This window comes from Pimephales promelas, chromosome 25 (assembly GCF_988280905.1).
Source record: "Pimephales promelas chromosome 25, fPimPro1.hap1.1, whole genome shotgun sequence".
NCBI lineage: Eukaryota > Metazoa > Chordata > Actinopteri > Cypriniformes > Leuciscidae > Pimephales > Pimephales promelas.
The window spans coordinates 23,687,950-23,704,471 of NC_142793.1; the positions used below are offsets into that span (position 1 = coordinate 23,687,950).

The 16,522-nt window shown below is 33.4% G+C and overlaps 1 protein-coding gene and 1 long non-coding RNA gene across 2 annotated transcripts in view; one reads left to right on the forward strand and one right to left on the reverse strand.

Annotated features, from left to right (window-relative positions):
- Positions 1-16,522, reverse strand: part of nell2a (neural EGFL like 2a) — a 96,693-nt gene that overhangs the window by 4,107 nt on the left and 76,064 nt on the right. Inside the window, exons 16-18 of the mRNA XM_039647932.2 lie at positions 4,490-4,630; positions 4,219-4,412; positions 1,676-1,852 (exon numbers count right to left, since the gene is read on the reverse strand). Of these exons, the coding sequence (XP_039503866.2) occupies positions 1,676-1,852; positions 4,219-4,412; positions 4,490-4,630 (512 nt within the window). The remainder of the gene's footprint in view (positions 1-1,675; positions 1,853-4,218; positions 4,413-4,489; positions 4,631-16,522) is intronic.
- Positions 8,573-14,176, forward strand: LOC148965095 (uncharacterized). Its single transcript, XR_016150712.1, has 3 exons — positions 8,573-8,796; positions 10,396-10,756; positions 13,987-14,176. It is a non-coding gene; the product is annotated as an uncharacterized LOC148965095 (long non-coding RNA).

Here is a 16,522-nt window from a genome sequence, read left to right on the forward strand (position 1 = left end):
GCAGCATCTGCATTTTTCTTGCATGGAATGTAATATATTTTCCAGGATGCATATTTATCAGCCTGTAGTTGGGTTGGCAGAGCGTTGCACACCGTGCTCTCTATACAGTGATGAACGTTTCAAACTATAGCGTGCTATACTGTTGTCACATGACTTCATTTTTACATCAACATTGTCCAGGAAATAGCACTTGTTTAAATGGTTTTGTTTAAAAATTATTTTATTTAAATTAAAAAATAGGATTAAACATGCAAAATTTATATTGATTTGTACAATTTGCACACAAATAGGATTAAAATAATAATAACAACAATAAAAAGTAGTATTATTATTATAAACTGAATTAAGCATTGGCATTTTCTATTTTAAAAATTTTAATAATTTATTTGATTTTTTTTTTTCCAGGCCCGGAAATCCAAATTTTAACAATAATTGTGTACAAATAATTTTATAAATCCATGTAAATGTTGAATCCTATTTTGTGTAAAAAAAATAAATAAAAATAAACAATTTTTATTTTTTTACATCTTATATTATAGCAATAATATCAACCAATTTAACAATAATTTTAAGGTCATATTTTCAAAAATATAAGTTAATGATGTATTTATAATTTTTAATAATTATTAATAATTTTAGAATTATTTCTGGTGTTATAAGCATCAGCATTTAAAAAAAAATTTAAATAAAAAAATTGTAATATAAATAAAAAAATTGTAATGTAATTTTCCATGCCTACTGTAAATGTCTCTGATGTTTCTGTCTGTATTTTCCTCTGCTTCTTCTTCATGTGTGTGTGTCTGTGATGCTACGGTCGCTGTAACGGCCCCTCTGAGCGCCATTGTTAACGAGAGCCAGTGTTAATGAACGCACGCTTGATCAACGAGTCTCGTCTCCGCCCACCGCACAGATGATTTGTGGTAAAAGAGTCGAGCGGGAGGGGGTCACAACAAGCTGCTTTCTTCCACAAAACCCCCTCATGAATGCAAATATGACATTAGCATTTGACAAGCATATGGCTGGAGGAGGAGAGGTGTTTCGAACACTCGGTAGGGAGCGTCGAGATTCATACCACATACAAGCAGCTCAGAATCCATCAAGCTGCTTTATTTGTGTTTCTTTGATTATCATTGAGTTTGTGATGTTTGGAAAGATACCAGGGGTCTCAAACTCGAATTACCTGGGAGCCGCTAACTCATGTTCTCCATCGGGGGCCGAAAATAGGTGTTTTTACAATCTATATACAGTTATTATTGCATTTAGTGCTTTAAAGTCAACATGAGCTGTTTCGATCCACTTTACATTTTGATTTATCTTTGGATATTTAAATATTGGATGGCGGATAATTTCATTATCTGATAAGAACACATAACAAAAAATCCTTCAAAACCTCATGTAGACTGTTGGTTTGGTGGTTCAGAAACGCCGGAGTCAAAGTCTGTGGTCAGAACGATTTGGTTTAATTCCCTCCAGAAGCGTCTGTGTGTTCACAATCACCAGCATCCAAACGTAAGACTAAGAGAACGTAACAGCGTTTACTGTGTTTCGCCTGAGACGCTCATTTATGATGGAGGGAAAAAGAGCCAAATCGCAGAAACTGACAGTTTTTATGACTGATATTTTTACTTGTTTCAGAATATAAGTGTGAGCTGTGTTTCTGAGCCGTTTGTCTCACCAGACACTGGCAGCGCTGGCAGCTCTCGATCCAGGTGTCTCCGCTGGAGTACGTCAGCAGTCCGTTCTGATGGAGGCACTGGGACGTCAAACGCGGGTCGCACTCCGGACAGCAGAACAGATCCAGCGTGGGGTTGTCACAATCACACACCATCCGTCTGCACATGACCCGACCCGACTGCAGGACACACAGGTGAAACACGCGTCAGGAAAACAGCGATTCCAAAAAAAAGATTTTGTGTACTAAAATAACTCAAATTGAAATTATACCTTATTTAAAAACCAACACAAAATTACTCGCATATTAAAATTCACATTTTAGATAAGAGCTTGTTATGCACTCAAAAAAATTATATGTTGGCTTTAATTAATTTTAATTTGTCAACAGGTTCCACATAACTGGATTACGTTAAACAAACATAATTTGTTCATGTAACTTCAACATAATGAAATTATGTAATATTAAATTACCCAATTGATAGACTTTAGCTAGCTATTTGTTAGTAGAAGCACATATTAGCATCTTGAATGCTAAGATTTACATGCTCCTTCATTCAAAGCAATGATGAAATCAGTCGACAGTCAAACAAAATGCTCCACTCATCTCCACAATGGTAACCCACTGCAATTTAAATGGTTTAATAATTCCAATGTAATTTAACATTAAACACTACTACACACTATCAAGTCTTCCTCTTTTCTAAATTTCTCAAAAAATAACACTTAATTTTAACATTTATTCTCTAAATAATCAGTTCGCTGGGAACTAAAAGCACTGCCCAGTTTCAGTTAAGGCAACACAAATCAATCATGTAATCCAACACAAACGGATTAAGTAAACTTAAGTTGTTTGTAGATTTAAGCAGATTGAACACAATAAAATTAAGTTGGGGCAAAATGGCAGTCGGCTCGCACTATACTGCCACCCTCTGGATGTACACATTTTTTTTACTTAACATAAATGGTTTGTGTTTAGACAACACATTAGGATTTTGTACTGTTAAGTTGAGACACAATTACATAGACCTTAATAGAAAAAAAAAAAACATTTAAAGTCAAAAAACACAATTATTATAAGTAAACTATAAATATATTATGTAAAGTGCACAACCTCCCTAGTTCATTTTTTTGAGCATAGAACAGTAAACAAAGAGTTTACCGATTAAATTTCAGCATCAGAAGACTTTCAAGAAGCCAAATACCCTTGATAACTCTGTGACACGGAGCAGAGAAAGTCTCATGTTCAGTCGAGCGGCCAGAATCTAATTTTGAATGACAGCTCTCCCTCTTCCACGTCAATTAAATGCTTTCGGCTGATTAAGACTGATTCGCTCACTCTGTCCTTCACCATGAGCGTGATAATTGGTAGATTGATTATTTAATATCTGAAAAGCCATCGTGCTCGTCGCCTCCTCCAGATGCAAGAAAACATTTCAATTAAATACTTAATTACCGACTGTGACCAGCCAAATTGATGGAGGTCAATCGCTTAAATGAAAATGTGACTCCTCAAGCGCTTCCGATCAAAACATCAGCACAAAACTGGGGAGTATTTTATGCTAAACTCATTATTTATAATGGATAAAAAAAGAGAAAAATCGAACGTAACTAAGTATGTTGCTATTTATTTGAGTATATATTCAAGAAAAAAGATTTCACCATAGTTGAGTCTGGGTGAATTCAATTAGTATTTTCTGGTATTATTTCCGTATTTGCATCATGTGAAAATTATCACAGAATTTAAAAGAAGTGTTTAGTTTTTTAATATTGATTAAAATACTTCATATATAACATTATAATAATACTATATACACTATTATATTTAACAATTATTTTATTAAGAATTACAATTAATTTGGGTAATATTTGTTGTTATCTAAAGCCAAAACCATGAAAAACATTTTTGTTACTTGAAATAAAATATACATTAACATTAATTATTATTTCATTATATTCTTTTATGATTTTCAATCAGTTTAACTTAATGTGCTAGAATACCTCAAATAAAACTGAAATAAAAATAAATAAAACTAGTATTTTATAAAAAATAATAAAAATTACAAAAACAAAACACAATTACAAAAAACGTTAAAACTTCAATGAAAACAGGAAATATTAAAATAAAAATAAAATAATTACACATTTTTGTTAAAACTATAATATATTTTACTATGGTTTACTGGAAATACTGGAAATAATTTTTGCAGGTTTGCAGGTATTTTACAAAATATAAGTATAATATATATATATATATATATATATATATATATGTATGTATATGTATTAGCCCATTGAAGCAAATGATTAATTTCAATGTTAGTACTAGTAAAGTAGGACCCATTAGGTCATATATATATTTAATTTTAAAACCTGTTCTTTTGATCATGTGACCTTATGCATCTGCCCTTCACATCTCAGAATCACACATTGAAGCCCTAGTGATTTATCGTGACGCTCTGTCCAGTTAAACCTAATGGCTTTCACAGGACCTTCACCCTGACCTCAAAGTTGACAGCTTACCCATAATGCATCACTCTCACTGACCTGACACGAGCAAACGGAGCATCTGTCATTGTCCAGGACCCAGATCTGCCCGTTGTGCTTGACCTTGGTGTCGTGGATGCAGTCGCCGGTGCAGTTGTGCCCGTGTGGACAGCGGCAGTCGTATCCGCCGTCCAGGTTGAAACACACGGTGTCGTTGGCGCAGGTGCTGCGACCCGTCCGACACTCGTTGATATCTGTCGGAGGAGGTGAGACTGTGTTTAAACATACGCAGCGTTTGAGAACTGGGTGTATGTGTGTGTTTGTACTGTACCTTTACAGGACTCTCCATTTGCAGTGAAAACCTCGTTATCATGGTAACCCTCGCGACACTCGCAGTGATACCAACCAGGTAAATTCACACAGGTGGCGTGTGTGTCACACTGCACTAAACCCTCCTGGCACTCATCGATATCTGAACACACACACACATACACGGGTCATTATCTCATGCACTGGCTACATGGACAGCATTTTAATGCAAGTTTCAGTACCTTTCTGCCAAATTCTAATGCAGTACAGCATGCATTCCTTCACAGAATGACACGGTCACATTTAAAAGGCATACATTTTAACACTAACTTTATTTAAGTGTAAGTTACTTAATAAGTGTCTGGCAAATGGGTAAATGTTGGCGTAATATTGAACTCAATTGGAATCAGTTGTAAGTCACATCAAAGAGTTATTGTTTATGAGAAACGTCCCAAATTACACATTTAAATAGTTAGTAAAATTATATAATATAAAATCTACCTGAATATAATAAAAATGTATGAATGAATATAAATGTTATGTTGTACAACTATGTTGCAATCAGTTTTACGACAGAGTTTTCTTTGTAAAATGCACCAAATTAGACAGTTAATTCAATTATATTAATAACATTAAATTCTAGTTTTATATATATAAGTCATATATTTTTTCAAAACTGTTTACCAATTTAGAAGAATACAAATTATTTTAATAAAACATTAAATAATTATAATCATATAACTTTAAAAAAAACAAAAAAAACTTACTTTACGGGGAAAAAACTAGCAGTTGTGGTTACCAGAGTTTTCCTGTTAAGAATACGGTAGCAACATTTTACATTTTTACAGACTTTTAACCGTATTTAATTTTACAGCAATAAACCGTATTTCATTACCTGATATAATATTAATTTACTGACCTTTTGAAGTATTATAGTATCTGTTTTGTTCAATTGTAATACACTGACAGCCATCACAGTAGTAAAGAGAGTCAAATGATCAATCAAAGCTCAATCATGGTAACATGTTGAAATTAAAAAAAATGCAATAAGCATTAATTTAACAACATTAAATGTATCATAAAACCTTAATTTACATAACTGATTAGAAAAAAAACTAAGAAAACTATGAAGAAACAGTTAAATACATTAAATGTGAGTGTCACGCAGAGAATTGTGGGAATGTCAATTTACATTTTTTCACTGTAAATTATACAATGACTTGTTCTTTTTCACTTCCAAAAACTGTAAATTTAACAGTATTTTACAGTAAAATTACATTAAATGTACCATTTATTTATATCACAGTTATTTACTGTATATAGTGTGTGTATATATATATATATATATATATAAACAAATGTATTTACACATCACAATAACATTTGTTTTAGTGCATTTATGCTAATTTAAGTATAAGAAAATTACAACTTTAATATATTTAAAAAATGACTATTATAGTAATGAGAATCATCAATGAGAGACATGGGTAAATATATGGGAAAAGTGGTGGAGAATGCGGGCACAAATCACAATGGTCCTAAAAATAGGCTTTATTTTCTTTTATGCAAAATCATTCTTGTTTTGTTTTCTTATTATTCTTGGGTGAAATATGATCTGGACATGTTTTCATTCACCCACAGACACCAGCATCTGAATCCAATCCCATCTTCAGACAAATGGCTTTCGCAATTCAGACATAATGAGTCAAATAATATTAAATTAGACGGCGGTGGGCGACATTAAAGCGATTATTACTCAGACGGTCATGGAGAAAGAGACGCGGGGAAGATTTTCTCAATGATTAAACACTCACAGAAGAGATGAGACTCTGTTCTGATTAAAGCTGATCATTATGAAAATGATTCTTTACACATGGAGTCATCAGCGGCCAATCACAGAGCGACCTCACTGCAGTCAGGTGATCACTGGGAGGTTAACGGGGTTTCTGGGAGTTTTCAGAGAGCAGATTGAAGGATAATTATATGAAACTGATATTGCTTAAACGTGACCCATCCTCTGATTATTTTTGCTTTGATTAATATCAGAGATGGATAGAGGGAAACTGTTTCATTGAACAATGAAATTCTGGTTGTTTTGTTATTGAGTCTTGAGAATAGTCTATATCCTTTAAACACACATCAATATTAATTTGTGTCTTTGTTAGTGATTATTAGCAGTGTTTAATTGAGTTAGAACAATGACAGTGAAGGGCGAATGGCATTGTTTGGTTTTTCTATTGTAGGTGATGAAAGATTTAGAGATGTGTAAATGTCCTTTGTTGTGAGTTTATATGTTTAGGGATTAAGATTGTTGTTGGTTTTATAATATTATAGTTTTGTATAATATTATGTGAATATAATATTATATAACTATAAATTTGCACTTATTAAGTTTTTTATTTGTTTTTTATTTAAAATATTTTAGATTTTTCTTTTTTCTGTATTAGTAATTTTGTATTAGTATTATTATATATTTTATTGTATTTAATTTAATTTTATTAAAAAATAAAATGTATTATTTATTTAATATGTATAATACACATTAATATATTATTTGTAATACATTATTATTATATATAAATTGATATGTGCTTTTATATTGTAATATTTTAACACTTGTTTCACGAATAATATTTAATATTATATAGATTAGATTTCAGTAAAAAATGTAAATGTATTATTAATTATTCTATTATGTAGTATATATTAATATATTAGAATTTATAATACATTCATATTATTATTATTATTATTAATGTTTATACTTTTTATTATGAATTTTATAGTATATCATATTAATAATTACCAATTGGATATAATATATTATATTAAAATATTTTATTATTTTAAAAATAGTTTTAATAAGCTTATGAAGTATAATGTTTTATAAATTATATTTAAATAAACAATTGTTGCAAACCATTCTGAAGATTATTTATTATTTTGAAGATTTGACATTTGGTTGCATCCTGAACTTTCCGGAACATTAATGTGAAACTGACTATAAATGGAAAGTTTTGTCCATCAACCCAAAACTCTGTCTGCAGTTTTTCCCCTCGTTGAAAAGCCGCATCACAAACACACACACACCGGCAGAGACAAGCAGAGAATAGATGAGTCTCTTTCACAGACGTGTGTGTTTTCTCCAGAATGCTGAAATCGCTCTCGTTCTCTGTAGCAGAAGCGTTTGCGGTTAGCAGAACACACTGCCTTTGAAATTGAAAATCCGTCTGGCCGTTCAGTGAAGAAAAGAAAGGAAAAAGACGAGAAAGAGCTGGAGTGGGAAATCAGTGTGGGATGCTTGTGTTTTTTACTGTGCTATTTATATCTGAATAGATGTCAGGTTTCTAAATATATACACGCAATATAACAGGCAATTTATTGCGTAAAAGAAAAACATTATGCTCCCTGATTGATTCTTTTATAGTTTTAAATACAATTTCTTGTATTTTCTGGTGTATTGAAAGATATTCTCCTAAAATCACGAATTTGGACAGATTTTAAAAACATATTCATCAATACATTTGAGTCTCATTTCGGACTTTCTGGTTTTTGATGTACAAAATAATATTTCGTTAAAGGTGCTCTAAGCGATGTCACACGTTTTTTAGGCCAAAACATTTTTTTTCAAAAAACGCAGTCTCTGCAGACACCCCAAGTTCCACAAACGGCAACAAAAACAAACTGGGCTAACCCGCACCACGAAACATAACAAACTGTTCCAGCCAATAACTGACAAGAAGGATTTGGGGGTGGGGTTTGGGGGGTGAGTACGCGGATGAAGAGGAGGGAGGGTCTAGCTAGCCTCCGTTTTGTTTGACAATACTTAAACGTCTTAAACATCTCTTAGAGCATCTTTAAACAATGTTTTTTATTTAATAAATGTTATTTTTTTCCATTTAAGAATGTATTTCCCATTAAATGGCTTAAATATAGTCTTTGTATTGTAGTTAACTACTATTTTAAACGTACATTTCGAGTGACAAACTACGGTTTAAAACTAGACTAAAAATATTACTGGAGCCCATTTAACATTTTTTTTTTTTGTCTTTATAAATTTCAAATTTCATTTTTTTTTTCAGTGTAGTGTCACCAGCACTGATCTTAAATTTCACAAGCTAACGGCAGATGGTTTAATGTCTCTGTTGCAGGTAATCCTGTTTTACTCGATCGCTCAAGAAGAACACAATAAAACTGATGCATGTCAATGAGAGAGAGATGGAGGGAGAGAGAGAGAGAGAGAGCAGTTGAAAGTATACAGAAGTACACGAGGATCTTCTCATAGAGGACGAACCTGTCGCATCCACACATATCAGATAATCTGCGAGTGTGAGTTTGTGTGTGTGTGTCTGTGAGTGTGACTGTGTGTGCGCGCGTGTGTGAGAGAAAGTGTGTGTCTGTGAGTGTTTGTATTTGTTTGAGTGTGTGTGTCTGTGAGAGTGTGTTTGCATGTGTGTGTGTGTTCGCTTTCAGCAAATGTCTTTCAGAAATAAGAATCTCATTCCAGCTCCAGTGATTTCGCACACGAGAGAATCGTCATCATATAAAAACGCCGTTAAATGACTCTTGTGAAGAAATCATGATCCCAATCCTCTGCCTACACACTCAATAAACACACGTGAATCACAGCTGGATGCGTTTTATATCACTGCATCAGTAGATATCACAATATAGTTATCTTTAGCTGGAAAGATGTTTTATATCTATACACATTTTTTGGATAATTGTGGCTGGAGTTTGTACAATGCAACCACAAAAAATAGAGAGAAGAAACGTTGAAAACGTTAAAAATGAAACAACAGCTGCAAACAAAGCTGCGATTCCTCTTCGCACACAAACACACGACACCGTCCATGTTGTGCCATTTACATGTAACGAGCCACTCGTGAGAAACAAAAGGCCTTAATTAAGCGCCACTAATTAACTCAGTCAGTGTGTGTGTGTCTAAATAAGTCATACAATCCTCGTTACTGGAGCAGGTGAAACCAGCCCACGCATGCCAACACCAGCAGGGCATTGTGGGAACTGTTCTCTATGTGAATTTATAGTAAAGTGTAATTTATTCCTGTGATCAAAGCTGGATTTTCAGCATCATTACTGCAGTCTTCAGTGTCACATGATCCTTCAGAAATCACTCTCATATGAGGATCTGATGCTCAAGAAACATTTATGATTATTATCAGTGTTGAAAACAGTTATTTACATTTTTATTTCAGGATTCTTTGATGAATAAAAACAGCATTTATAAAAGCTTTTGAAACATTAAATACAAACCTTCAAAGGTTTGGGGTCAGTACAATTTATTTTTATTTTTTGGGGGGAAAGATATAAAGTAAATCCCTTTTATTCATCAAGGATGAATAAAATTGATCAAAACAAGTGACAGTAAAGGCATTTATAATGTTAGAAAAGATTATATTTCAAATAACTTTCTATTCATCAAAGAATCCTGAAATAAAAAAGTACACAACTGTTTTCAACACCGATAATAATAATGAATGTTTTTTTTTTGAGCATAAAATAATCACAGAATGATTTCTAAAGGATCATGTGACGTTTTTTTAATCAAATAATTGCAACCTTGATGAGCAGAAGAGACTTTTAAAAACATTAAAAATCTTAGACTTGACTGGCAGTGTGTGTAATTACAACAATTTCTGTAAGAGTATACACTGTAAAAAATATTTTCAAGATTTGTCATCACATTTTTTTCTTTTGTCAAACCAACTTAAATAATTTATTTAGTTGAGATAACTTATTATTTTGAGTTTCTGATGATTAAATTAATCTCCTTCATTGTATTAACTCACTTTTTCCAGTTCAATCAACAAGTTAAACCAACAATATTTTTTTACAGTGTATACAGTGACATGTGGATGATCCTGCTCTCTCTCTCTCTGTCTCTATGTGTGTGTGTGTTTTCTCCAGGGGAAAATCTTGTTCCAGTACAGCTGAATCCACTCTGAACACAATGACTTCATGCAACATTACAATCCAATCTTCAGAATTACGACATCAAAGCGAAAAAGTAACAAGATGTGAAATTTAAACCGGCTAGTATTTACCGGCAGACAACGGCTTCATTTCTCGCTCGGGGCGTTAAAGAAAGAAAGACCTCAGCCAACGAGAAGCCGAAACAAACGAAGCGGCGCAGCGGGGATGAAATGTTTGTGGGTGAGAAACGGCTGACAGCAGAATGACCTTCTAATGAGCAACAAATACCAGAAATCTCACCTGACCTCATCAAAACAACTGACCTGATGAAATCCACCGCCTAAACATCATCACGGTCAGTGCTGCTCCTCACCTGAACGCTGTTTTGACCACAATATCTTTGAAATATGATTGACAGGTCTAGATGTGTGCAAGCTCCTCCTGAGCTTCAGATTGGAAGTGCATACAGTCAAACCAAACCTTATTCAGACTCTTTCAACATTTATCCCAGTTTATTCGCTGAAAATGGTACTAAAATACGAGCAGAACTCTGATATTTGACTGGTTTTGTCCGTCCTTCTTTCTGTTCGACTCTCACACATGAATTATGTTGAATATCTGTCAGCTGTTAAACAATTAGATAATACCAGTTTAGCTCAACCAAGCAACAGTGTTGGGTGTAACTAATTACTAAATAATTAGTTACTGTAATTTAATTACTTTTCCCTTAAAAATGTAAAGTAAGGGATTACTCTTAATTTATCTGTAATTTAATTACAGTTACTTCTGATGTAATTGAGGTAAATAGCTACTGTGTATAGATCAATCCGATCTCACAGGGATTCGTATGCATTTTATGAGGTGTCTAAATATTACGACCGCACTCGTACAAATTCGTATGAATTATTGTAAAATATGTATGAAAAAAGTGTGAAATGTCATGAGATCAGACATAAAACAATAGTGGGTTTAACATCAAAATGTATTGTCTGATGCTAAAAAGTATGTTTTTATAATGTAAAGGATAATTCATGCAAATTCATAGTATTTATTTGAAAGAATTAAAACAGATTCATGTCTATCCTTGTATTATTCAGCTGGTTGAGATTGATATGGGATTTTGAAAGTAATTAAAAGTAATTACATACTTTTTAGAGAGAGTAATTAGTACAGTAATCTAATTACACTGTTGAAGAGGTAATTAGTAACTAGTAATTAATTACTTTTTTAGAGTAACTTACCCAACACTGCCAAACAATAGAGCATTAGCAATTACAGAAAACACACTTCAGCAGAACATCATCAATCAGTTTTGGTCCCAAATGTGTATAAATGTTACTGTATGAAGAATATTTGGGTATAATATGTCACAGTTTCATACATGAATGAACTATAGTGTCCTGCACACACTAGTGAAACAAAATGTCTGAATTTTTTTTTTGGTTTGACTGTATATAATACCGAACACTTTAAAAAGACATTAATATGCCGTCGACTGAGAGCTTCAGTGTCTCAAACACACCGCAGGTTTAATGATGTCAGTGTGAGGGTCTGTCGGGGGTTCGTGCCCTCACTGTTTTAATTAAACAACACAGAAGAGCATCAAGGACAGAAGGAAAGCCAGAAGAGATGGAGGCGTCTCTCCTCTCGCTCTCAGTACAGCAAATTTATAACAGTGGTGTTGAATTTGTGACTTGAATTTGGTTGAAAGATCTTCTAAAGTGTTAAAGTACTTTCAGTCATACATGTTTCTCACTTTTTAATATTTTTTTTTTTTTAAAATGTCTATTTACAAAACAGCAAAAAAATAAGATCTTGATGAGTTTTAAATTAGTCGGTAACACTTTATTTTACGCCCCGCAAACAACTGTGTAAGTACACTGAAATTACGGTGTACATTTCTGTAATTATAGTGTACTTTCATGTAGGTATAAGGGAACAATATGTTAAGTTTGGGGTAATAAAGGGGTAACAAGCACCACTTTAATTTACAGCCTGCAGGAGTTACACTTACCCACTACACAGAACAAGGGGGTAACAAACGCTACTTACTATGTAGCAATATGAAACAACACTATTTGCACTGTAATTACAGAGAAAGGTACTGTTATCAAGAAAACAAACAAAAAAAATCGTACTAAGTACTAAGTAAGGTAAGTACTAATTACCACATGGTAAGGTCTAAATTAAAATCATAGCAAAAACAAATTATTTTGACTTAACATTAAGTAATCTAGTAAGAAAAGCCAATAAATGTAATTTTTATCATAGTACGTGTGTGTGTGTGTGTGTGTGTTTAATTTTCAACCCACAGATGTCAAAATTACCCTGAACATATTTTGCCAAAAATGTGATACATTTTATAAACAACAGATGTACAATTTTTGCCTGGAATATATTAACAGAATAGGTACCTGTTATTTTTTACTAATTAAATAATTTGCTTGTATATCTGTTTGTTACCCCCTTTATTACCCCAAACTTAACATATTGTTCCCTTATACTTACACGGAAGTACACTATAATTACAGAAACGTACACCGTAATTTCAGTGTACTTACACAGTTGTTTGCGGGGCGTAAAATAAAGTGTTACCAATTAGTCTTGTTTTCCAATTAAAATATTTCGAAATCCTTTAAATAAGTCAGTTACTTATGCAAACATGTTGTGATTTGTGAATGGGAATGGGAACTTGTATCTGTGATTGCACATACTTGCAAGTGTGTGATTGGTTTGATTCATGTGTTTGTGAATAATGCATGTAGTGTGTGTGTGTTTAATGTGCAAAAGTACATTTTGTGTGCATATGTGTGTGATTTGTTTGTGTATAATGCATGTAGCATGTTTGTTTAATGTGCACAGGTCCATTTATGTGTGTGTGAATGCATGTAGTGTGTGTGCATTGAGAATAACTTGTGATTTTTTTGTGTATGCATGTTTGTGAATAATGCATACAGCATATTTGTACATGTGCACGTCTTTTTGTGTTTGCATACGTGTGCGTTTTATATCTGTGATTGCAAGCACATGCAAGTGTGTTTTGTGAATAATGCATGTATGTTTGTTTAATGTTTGTTGTGTGTGCATGCACATGGTTTGTGTGCATTGTGATTAAGGCGTTCAGCATGTTTTTATAATCTGCACTGATTATAAAGTGATTTTTTTTGTGCATGCATAATTCGATTCATGTGTTTTGTGAATAAGGCATGCCATTTAGCATGTTTGTTTGATGTGATTTTGTGTACATATGTGCATGATTTGTTATGTGGTGCATGCACGTGGTTTGTGTGCATTGTGAATAAGGCATAGAGAATGCTTGAATAATCTGCACTTGTGATTTTTGTGTGCATTGTGAATAATGCATTTATATCTGTGATTGCATGTACATGCAAGTGTGTGATTTGTTTGCGATTATGTGCATTATGAATAATGCAAGTAGCGTGATTGTATAGTCTGTGATTGCATGTGTGAATAATGCATATTCACAGCCTCTATAGGGACGCGATGACATCATTGAGGTGCAGAGACACCTAGCATGCATGCTAATCCCGTGTACTTTCTTTCTGTGCATCATTTCTTCTATAGGTATTTAGTGAACTTTCCTTCTGATCATCCTCCATATCATGCCTGTGTCTTTCTCTGCTCGACTAGTTTGTCAGATGGTCTCGAGAGGATTCGTAAAAGCCAGAGAGGAGGACAAGAGAGCAGGCGAGTGAAAGCATTTTCATGTTCAGTCGTATCCCAGAGCCCCAAACACACACACACACACACACACACACACACACACACCGCCTCTTGTATTTGTGAGAGTGTGATTCTCTTTGAGGCTCATGATTCGCTCTCGGTGGCTCCAGAGGAGACGTACAGTATAAAGCATTGAGCCTCTGAAGACTCGAGCGTCCCGGTTATCTGAGGAAACCCTCTTACATCTCGAGTCGTGTGATATGCAACTGATTATAATTTTTATTGATCAAACGCTTATGTAGGGGGGACATTTGAGTTTGATAAAAGTTTGTATCATAGCATGATGCTCGGAAAACGCCTCAGAAACAGCGGATCAATGACTGAGAAAACATAAAACTAGGTGAACTTACTATTTTGCCTAATTAGAGAGATTTATATAGTCTTTGATTGACTTTAATTTCATTTTGCATTGTGTTCGCTTATGTTTGTTTCTAATCTTCCCTTTATTACCTTTATGAAAGAGCTGTTTCATCCTTTTGTTGATGATTGTTTTCTCACTTTGATGATTCTGTTTATTCTTGTTTGTTTATGCTGTAATATTTTGAGTCTCAGATGCAAGTTAACGTCCGTGTCTGCTTTAGAAAGACTCTGTGAAAGGAGTTTTTGGAAAGAAATGAATACTTTAACTCCGCATGGACACGTTAAATTGATCAAAAGTGATGTTATATCTTTCAAAAACATTAAAAACATTTTTTTTTTAATTCACAGTGGTGAATAGATCAACAGTATCTATTTTGATGTTGATGATGTCCTCATGCATTTAATTAAATCACTCTCTACTTTGTTGTTTTAAGCTTACAGGAGCAAAATGTAGCAGTATGCTAACGAAAAATGCTAATTTCAGGAGTTTTTGCCCATTGAAATCACTCATTCATGAGGTTCCTTTTCATTTCGGATGCAGCGTTAGACGCTTTTGCAAATGTCTGCATGAATTCACTGGCTCCTGTGAAGCTGTTGAGTGTGTTTGTCTGTTATTTGCTGCATTTTCATGCCGTTTGATTCATAACCAGGTTGATAGAAACTTGAGCAGAATAAAAATAACATCAGGCCTCCAGGTGAAGATCAAACTAGCGTAAACCTGCTCTAGCATCAGTTCAACAGCAGCAGCTTATTTATTCTGCGTTTCTGCTGCTTTATTAGTTCATTTGACGGCTGAGGCTTCGGGCTGCCCAGCAGGAATCAAAAATGCCTATTTTCCAACAGAAACTTTACTAGACAAACAGCAGGACGAGGAAAATGGCACTGACATCATGCTGACAAAATTACAGACACAACTGCCTCTTCAGTCCTGACACACAATGAAGACCATCACTGATCATCAAAACACAAACTGGATTTACAGAGTGGAAAAAGGAGACATGTAATGCATTAATACATTTGACATCTATGACTATGTATGTATCTATGTATCTATCTGTCTATCGATCTATCTATCTGGATTTCCGTCCGTCCGTCCGTCCGTCCGTCTATCTATCTTTCTGTTCATCTATCTATCTGTCCATCTGTCCATCTATCTATCTGTCCATCTATCTATCTATCTATCTATCTATCTATCTATCTATCTATCTATCTATCTATCTATCTATCTATCTATCTATCTATCTATCTATCTATCATCTATCTATCTATCTATCTATCTATCTATCTATCTATCTATCTATCTTTCTGTTCATCTATCTATCTGTCCATCTATCTATCTATCTATCTATCTATCTATCTATCTATCTATCTATCTATCTATCTATCTATCTATCTATCTATCTATCTATCTATCTATCTATCTATCTTTCTGTCCATCTATCTATCTATCTATCTATCTATCTATCTATCTATCTATCTATCTATCTATCTATCTATCTATCTATCTATCTATCTATCTATCTATCTATCTATCCATCTATCCATCTATCTATCTGTCCATCTATCTATCTGTCCATCTATCTATCTATCTATCTATCTATCTATCTATCTATCTATCTATCTATCTATCTATCTATCTATCTATCTATCTATCTATCTATCTATCTATCTATCTATCTATCTATCTATCTATCTGTTCATCTATCTATCTATCTATCTGTCCGTCCGTCCGTCTATCTATCTATCCATCCATCTATCTGTCCATCTATCTATCTATCTATCTATCTATCTATCTATCTATCTATCTATCTATCTATCTATCTATCTATCTATCTATCTATCTATCTATCTATCTATCTATCTATCTATCTATCTATCTATCTATCTATCTATCTATCTATCTATCTATCTATCCATCCATCTATCCATCTATCTATCCTTCTATCCATCTATCTGTCTGTCTGTCTATCTATCTATCTATCTATCTATCTATCTATCTATCTATCTATCTATCTAT